The sequence below is a fragment of the Callionymus lyra genome, chromosome 16 (genome assembly GCF_982586985.1).
Source record: "Callionymus lyra chromosome 16, fCalLyr1.hap1.1, whole genome shotgun sequence".
Taxonomy (NCBI): Eukaryota; Metazoa; Chordata; class Actinopteri; order Syngnathiformes; family Callionymidae; genus Callionymus; species Callionymus lyra.
This window is the reverse complement of record NC_141833.1, coordinates 18,557,469-18,566,027: the sequence shown is the minus strand read 5'-3', so window position 1 is coordinate 18,566,027 and position 8,559 is coordinate 18,557,469. Positions and strand designations below refer to the sequence as shown.

Below are 8,559 nucleotides of genomic sequence, written 5' to 3'. Positions count from 1 at the left end.
AGACTTCAACATTGACAACATGTGAATAAGTCAGGAGAGTTGGGTTTTCACATTAAGGTTGACACTACAAAATGGCGTGTTTAGTCCCCAAAAAGTTCGTCAAATTGTAATTTTTCAAAGTTGTATTGATGAAATCTCGTTATTTGTAAAATATGCATTTTTTATTGCAGTGACCAATTGTCACCACTAGATGTCGGGGTTTGTTGATATTCAATGTACCGATGCAGAAATATGAAGCGTAAATATTAATGTCACAACATGGTTATTAGATTTTCTGGTCGATTCCATTATTCTGGTTGTTAAAACAAATATAAGAGCCCCCAAGTGGTGAGATGAAGGTACTGCGTATGGATTTCTTTTACATTTTATGAAAGTATTGTTGAAAATATCGACTTGTTTCTATAAAGAGTTTTGTCGCTATATAAAACACAACTCGAGTTTTTAATAAGTATATTTTTATTTTACATATTCTACAGATCTTGATAAAGATTTGTTGACATTTGTAGTGTAAAGAAAAAGAAATGTACAGGTTTTTTCTTATTTTTTTTGGCTTGCAAATAAAAACGGAAGAAAAAGGATCTCGGATGCAAAACTTGATATTGGTCTCAGGCCGTCACATGCAGTGTTGGATACCACAAAATAAAAATGCTACTGTTCAAACCCATCGCAACTTTTTTTTTTTTTTTTTTTTTCTTTTTGGACGGATCCGATCGATGCCGAGACTTGGAGAAAACACAGCAACAGGAAGGAGGTTCTGACCGCTACAGGAGGTGGTTTTGAAGTGGACCGGAGTGATTGTCGGACCAGGTTGTGACTTCAGAAGCAGTTGATCTTCGAAGAATTAAAACAAAAAAACAACAAAACAAAAAAAACACTCGGATACATTCTGGGTTGTATTCTCAGGTCCGCGTCGACGAGTCTGATCCTCCCGTCTGGAATTTTTGGGTTTCAGTTTTACATTCAGCTTCAAGGTGGACGCAAAGATGAAACACTCGCTCATGTCGATGGCTTTAAATCCACGGATATATTTATACATTTGTGTGTTTGTACATCTTTACATTTTCTTAAAAAGCTGCTTTAAAATATTTTACAACCTTAAAACCCTTAAGTCGGTGAAGATGGAGACCGGGGGGGGGGAAGTGTCTCTGGAGGCTACAGAAGCAGGCGTGAACCATCCGTCTACAAAAAAAAAACTGTGTACTGGACCTGGTACCGGGTTCTGGACTGCGGGATCGGAGACTTGTCGACCTGAAAAGTGTTGATTTACGGTAAAACTAGGAGTCGATCCTGTGGTTCCCTGATCAGGCGGACTCCAGATCCAATACTATTTTTTTTTTTTTTATTCTTCACTTTTACGAAAAGTATTTTGGGATTGTCGATAAAGTTTTTTTTGACGGTGAAAGGTGAGTCGTTCGTGGGGGGGTCACGTGACTCCCGGGGCCTCCTGACTCTTCCTTCTAGGAGATGATCTCCAGGATGTAGAAGACCAGCTCCATGACGACCGGACCCTCGCTCAGCTGACACGCCCCTCCGTGGATGACGGGGATCAGAGCGCTGTCCAGGTCGCTCAGGTACTGAGGCAGCAGCGGCGAACCGTTACTTCCTGCCAGGTAACCCACCTGAGGACGGAAGAAGGCGCTTGAATACGTTTATTTATTGATATTTAACAAGCTCTGTATCACCATTATTTTTAAATAGTTTTCAATTAATTCGTTTTCAATTCACATTTCACTCTAAAAAGTTATCCTATGACTCCCACTTCAACAAATCGTGTATAAAATTACACTTCAAATTCAAATATTCAGTGTTTTATTTTTATTTTTTTGTGTTGCAATTAAACCTTTCGGCCACTAGATGGCGAGAGTCCTCGGTTCACTGATGATGCGTTCAGGGGGTTGTTGAAAATGTGGGAAATTCCTTTTACTTTCTCCCAACTTCAACATCTTCCTGGACTTCTTGTCTCTGGTTACGCCAGAATTCTTGCGATGAGGGCGGAGCCTAATTTGACCAGAGAGTGTTGACCTTTGGCTCAGCTCTTTTTTTTTAGGGGGGTTATAAATCTTGTTATGTTGATGAATTATTTAGCAAGTGGATTTCGTCTTATACTCCCGGTCGCTTTACCGATAGGAGAATAAGTAACAATGAAATCGTGAGATTTCGGCGATGACTGAGGACGAGAGGATACATTGACTCCAGCAGCTTTTAAAGCCGATGTTTGGACATATTTTGGTTTGAAAACAAATGAAAACAGTTACGACTTCGTCAAGAGTCATGTGGTCTGTAAATTCTGCAACACCAGAGTCAAGTACTCGACAATACTACACATATATATATATACTTGTTACTACAGTATCACTATATATTGTGTAGTTTCCCCAGATGTCACTACACACTCCTTCTCTCTTGAACATGTTAAAACTTCTCAAAATGTATTTCAAATAATGAAAAGTGGTCTCATCCCTCCTGGTCCTGCTCACCTGGTCCGAGTCCAGCGTTACTCTGAGGCCCAGCTTGGCCATGCCGTCCTCCTTCAGCAGCTTCAGGTGCGGGCAGAGGGCCATGCAGAAGGACCGGGCCATGTTCTCCGTCAGCCGGCTGTGGTCCGCCGGGTCGCTGTTGGGGTGCTCGTCACTCTGGAGGAAGAACACCTGGGAGGACCCAAGAGAACCAGAGAGTCCAGCGATCTGCTGACTTGTACCGACTATCGGGAGGGGGTCTCACCTCCGTCCAGCGGATCACCTTCCCGTTGGCTTTGAACTCCGACCCGTGGAAGATCTTCACGCTGCTGATGGACTCCATGGACTTGCCGTCGATGGGACTGATGACCCTGGAGGGACCGGAACACGAGACTTAAGAGACGAGGATCTTCAAAAACCTTCACGAAGGTCAACTCACCCTTTGTTGCAGTTGTGGTCGTCCTCGGTCCAGTGGATGGTCACCAGCTCCTGGTTCTCCTCCTGGTCCGCCTTCCCGCACGTGATGCTGAAGTCCTTCATGTCCCTCAGGGCCTGGCGCAGGGAGTCCATGGTCTCGGCCGTGATCTGGATCATCACGCCGTCTGAGGAGCAGAAGAATTAATTAATTAATTAACCAATTTTTTTTAAAGACTGAAGACCACAAGTCTCTGAAGGAGGTCCTGGTCGGTCCTGGTTCCTCACCTTCCACGATGCTTGTTTTGGCCAAGTATCCCGACGAGGCCTTCAGAGCGCCGCTGAACACGAAGAAGCAGGCGCCGGTCACTGTGACCACAGAAGACGTTGAGATGTTTTTTAATAATTTTGAATTAAAACGACAAAATATACACGTTTCCTTTGGAGTTACTTTTTCTAAGCATTGAATTCTTGTTTTATTGTTTATTGAAAGGTTGAATTATTATTATCAATAATGGTGCTCCGTTGGTTTTGTCTGGTGTCACTATTATACAAACATTTGTATATTGTATTTTAAAAGATACAAATTAAAGAATATTTAATTTAGAAATGTATATTTGAATTTTTGGAATAAAAATATAGACTATTTTTGTAAAAAAAACCTTTTTAAATATTCGTTTTTTAAATATAATTACATAATATAGACATTAAACTATTCAATATTGACACTGATGTACTTTACATAAAAGTTAAAAACGTTAACTTTTTTAAATATTCGTTTTTTAAATATAATTACATAATATAGACATTAAACTATTCAATATTGACACTGATGTACTTTTCATAAAAGTTAAAAACGTTAACTTTTTTAAATATTCGTTTTTTAAATATAATTACATAATATAGACATTAAACTATTCAATATTGACACTGATGTACTTTTCATAAAAGTTAAAAACGTTAACTTTTTTAAATATTCGTTTTTTAAATATAATTACATAATATAGACATTAAACTATTCAATATTGACACTGATGTACTTTACATTAAAGTCCATATTAAAGGACATTCCAGTTGAAAAGTGGTTGAAATTTACTATTTAACAATTTATATATTGAAAAGTTGAATAAATCGTTTTATTTTTTATTAATAATGACTAAAAAAATAAATATTATTTTTTTATAAATGAATATATATTTATATACTTTTACAAATAGTTTGATATTCTAATTCTAATTATTCAAATGTACATTTTCTAAAAAAATATTTCTTTAATTTTTAGTGTTTTAAAGTCAATATAAAATGTTAATATAGTGACACCAGACAATAACAAAAGAGTTGGATCGAAAAAATGTATTTATTCATATCATCATCATTTAATTACTTTAATATATATATATATTAAAAACGAAAACCTACCTTTTTTCAATTCAATTATACAAAAACAAAATAAAGGTTTTATATAAAAGTATACTGTATACATAAAAGCCACTGAATAAATATAAATTACTTACTTACATATATATATATATATATATATATATATATATACTGTATATATGATCTTGAATTCAACTATTAAATATTCTGATGTCACTGATTCACTTCTATAAAAAAACACTGGTGTGAAAGTGATGCTAGCATAACACCAGCTAGCTTGTTGCTATCATTACAGGTGAATATTTCCTTCAGTAAAACATTGGGTCAAAAGAAACTCGCCTGCACAACACACAGTCATAGCATCGAACAAAGGGAGCTCACGCTACAGCTCTCCCCATTAATAGCGACAAAACCTTCAAAAGATTCCTGGATCCAGACGGTAAACCGGAAAAAATGTAATACCTAGTTTCTCTTCCATTTATCGATATTTCTTCCCATAAACAATTTAAATCTGTTCAGTCGTTTTTGCTATTTTCCACCCTTTTTTTTTTTACCCCATTCACTTGACCTTTGACCTTCCGGTAAATTCTATTGTAAGATCTACTCACACCTAATCTAACTAATTCTACTACTACTTATACTTTTACAGCTCATTATACTACTGCTTTTACAATTAAACTTCAACTACTTCTACTTTTACTTCTACTTCTACGTATACTTTTACTACTAATTCTCAAGCTACTTAAAATTATACTTTTACTACTACTACTTATACTTGTACTTTTACTACTACTAATTCTATTCTAATTCTTCTTCTTATCTGTGTGTGTGTGTGTGTGTGTGTGTGTGTGTGTGTGTGTGTGTGTGTGTGTGTGTGTGTGTGTGTGTGTGTGTGTGTGTGTGTGTGTGTGTGTGTGTGTGTGTGTGTGTGTGTGTGTGTGCGCACCTTTGCGTGGCTGGTGGTGGATGCTGATGGCCTGCGTCTGGTAGTTTCCATCGTCGTTCTGCACACACACCAGGTGCGAGTCGGCGCGGTCGTTGAAACAGGCGCCCATGGCCAACACGTGCTCGTTGGACTTGTTCATGGCCTTCATCAGCTGCAAGGACAAACCAGATCATCATCATCATCCTCATCATCATCATCGACCCTCCGGGACTTAAAGCTCCACGCGGAGTAAATCCTAATTGCTCCGGGAGGTTTAAGATGACAGATAACGGTCACACGGTGACACGTTTGATGCTTTTCTTCTGAGACGTTTGTGAATCGCCAGAAGGATCTGGACCTCGGAGCTGTTGACAAGATCCCATCTGCTCCTGCAGCAGCTGCCAGATCTCAACACTCCCCCAGACCTCGTCTCTGAAAGACTGCTCCTCTCGTCTCTTCTCGCAGAAGCTCCCGGAGAGACGATGTCTCCGTCTGCTCCGAGAGAGCCTGTGTGTTGGCAAGAATCTGGCGACACGATTCGATATATCGTGATACTGTAGTAACAAGAATATATGTGTAGTATTGTCCAGTACTTGACTCTGGTGTTGCAGTATTTACAGACCACATGACTCTTGATGAAGTCGTAACTGCTTTCATTTGTTTTCAAACCAAAATTTGTCCAAACATCAGCTTTTAAAAGATGCTGGAGTCACTGTATCCTCTCGTCCTCAGTCATCGTCGGGTTTTCATTCTTCCTTTAGCGGCATATGACGTAACGACTGCTGCCATCTAGCGGCCGGTGGTTTGATTCCAACACAAAAATGAACAAATGCTGTGAATATTTGCGTGTTAATTGTTGATTAAAGAAAATTAAATTGTTTTGTTTAATATTCCCTTTGTTTTATAAAATAAAACATAAACAAAGGACATCAAAAATAAAGTAGGATTTAAAAGGCCAGAAAAATTTAATTAGTAAGTAAGTAAGTAAGTAAGTAAAGGTTATTTCTAAAGTGCCCTTCTAGACCAGGGTCACAAAGCGCTTGAACAATAAAAAACAATACAAAGTTAAAGTATATACTTTAAAAGGCAAAGACACATATAACAATTACATGTAATGATTAACGCCATCTAGCGGCCGGAAGTTTAATCACAACACACAAATGAACTGTAAATATATTTGCATGTTAATCGTTAATAATAAAATCAAATTGTAAAAAGGATTACAAAACAAAGTGGGATTTAAAAGGGACAAAAAAATAATAACAATAATCGCAACACAAAATGCTGATATTATTGTATTACTTTTCATTATATTAGTTTTATTTTATATACACTTTATTGAAATATAAACCATAAAATAACCATTATAAAATCAAACATTGTTTAAAAGCCCCCACAAAAATGAATAAATAAAAAGATAATATTATATATAGTTAAAATTAAAAGACAGATACAGTTTATTATCAACACACTATAAATATCTTGATATTTAATGGTGAGGCGACATCTAGTATAAACGAGTCCACTCGCTAAACAATGTAACGACACAAAAAGAGCTGAGCCAGAAGACAACACCCAGTGGTCAGATTAGTCATCACTACTTCTGAGCCTCTATAAACATCTAGTAGAGACTCGTATTAGACAAGAAGTAAGGAAAGTTTTGAGAAGGGGAAATAATTCCCTACTTTGCTCACAGCACCTGAAGGCATCGTCCGTGACCCTCTAGTGACCCAGAAGGACTCACCTCATTGTATCTGTTGCTGGGGATCCTGATGCTGGTGCTCCTCACCTCCATGTCCACCACCAGACCCTTCACCAGCGGCAGCGTGTACTGGTAGTTCCGGAAGTCCTGCCGAATCCACATGAACATGAAGAGTCAAGGTCATGGACTCACCGGAGGGAGAGGTTCTCACCGCCAGCAGGTTCATGATGGTGTGACCCGTCTCCGCGAAGAGAGGCTTCCTGTAGCGGACGCTGAACAGCGGGCACGGGTAGACTGGAGAGAATAAACACATCCACACGTTTTTAAAAGGGTGGAAGTGTGAGGCGAGAAAACAAAAATGGATGTTGACGAGAACAAGGGAAGGGAAAGAAGGAGCGAGAAAGAAAAAGGACTGAGAGACGGAGAAAACAAGAAAGCAACAAATAATGTAGTATAAAGAAGAGAGAGAAACAAATGGGAAGAAGAACAAGGTGAGGTGTAAAAGGAAAGAGGGATGAATAGAAAAGTAGGAGGAGGAAGAGGAGACAGTGAGAAAGAGAGGAAGACTATAAAAATGAGAGTTGGGAAGACAAGTAGAAGAAAGAAAACAAGAGAAATAAAAGAAAATTCATAAATAAAAGGGAAAATGGAGAGAAAGAAATTAGTATAAGAACTGCATTTCCAGAAGAAAATGCAGCGTGAATCTGTAAAGTGAAATACTTTCAAGTATTTCACTTTACAGATTTGGTATTCAAAGTAAAAATGTGTGGAAACAGTTGAAATAAAGTGAAAAAAGGTTGCGAAGAAGAAAATAATAAGAAAAGGAAGAATAATACAAATGAGGAGAAGAAAAAAGTAAGTATAGTTAGTAAAAGCAGTACTAGAATTAGTAGTAAAAGTTTAAGTATAAGTAGTAGTAGATTTAGTAGTACAAGTATAATTAGTATAAGTAGTAGTAGAATTAGTAGTAGAATTAGTAAAAGCAGTACTAGAATTAGTAGTAAAAGCATAAGTATAAGTAGTAGAAGTATTAGTAGTTAAAGTATAATTAGTTAGATAAGCAGTAAAATTCGAAGTAGAATTAGCAGTAAAAGTATAAGTAGTAGTAAATTAGTAGTATAAGTATAAATAATAAAAGCAGCAGGAACAGTAGTAGTAGAATTCGTAGTATAATTATAAGTATTAGCAAATTAGAAGTACAAGTATAAATAATAAAAGCAGTAGGAACAGTAGTAGTAGAATTAGTAGTACAAGTATAAGCAGTTGTAGAATTTGTAGTACAATTATAAATAATAAAAGCAGTAGGAACATTAGTAGTATACGTATTAAAGGTAGCAGTAGAATGTGTAGTACAAGTAGTAGTATTAGAGCAGTTAGTAGAATAAAGTGTTTTTTTAAATTGAATGAAGTTTCAAGGTGTGAGTAGATTTTACAATAGAATTTACTGGAAGGTCAAAGGTCAAGTGAATGGGGTAAAAAAAAGGTAGAAAAAGAGGAACAGAAGAAAGAGTTGAAGAGATAAAAGAAAGACGGAACAAAACGAGCAGAATTGATCGAAGTTTGAATGATTCAAATTGAATAGAAGTTGTAGGAGCAGACGTTGTATAAAGTTATTTTTCTTTAAGAAGTAAAGAAAAACTGATAAAAAGCCAAAGAAGAAATTAAAAAGTAGAAGGACAGAA

General features: G+C 36.9%; 1 protein-coding gene across 2 annotated transcripts in view; it reads right to left on the bottom strand.

The window, feature by feature from the left end:
* Positions 1 to 438: 438 nt before the first annotated feature.
* zfyve9a (zinc finger, FYVE domain containing 9a) overlaps positions 439 to 8,559 on the bottom strand; it is a 34,782-nt gene continuing 26,661 nt past the window's right edge. For both annotated transcript variants that reach the window (XM_087810594.1, XM_087810596.1), the window contains exons 12-19: positions 7,089 to 7,171; positions 6,920 to 7,024; positions 5,197 to 5,347; positions 3,159 to 3,239; positions 2,896 to 3,058; positions 2,722 to 2,827; positions 2,478 to 2,648; positions 439 to 1,619 (exon numbers count right to left, since the gene is read on the bottom strand). In XM_087810594.1, coding sequence (XP_087666720.1) covers positions 1,458 to 1,619; positions 2,478 to 2,648; positions 2,722 to 2,827; positions 2,896 to 3,058; positions 3,159 to 3,239; positions 5,197 to 5,347; positions 6,920 to 7,024; positions 7,089 to 7,171 — 1,022 coding nt within the window. In that variant the 3' untranslated portion in view covers positions 439 to 1,457. The remainder of the gene's footprint in view (positions 1,620 to 2,477; positions 2,649 to 2,721; positions 2,828 to 2,895; positions 3,059 to 3,158; positions 3,240 to 5,196; positions 5,348 to 6,919; positions 7,025 to 7,088; positions 7,172 to 8,559) is intronic.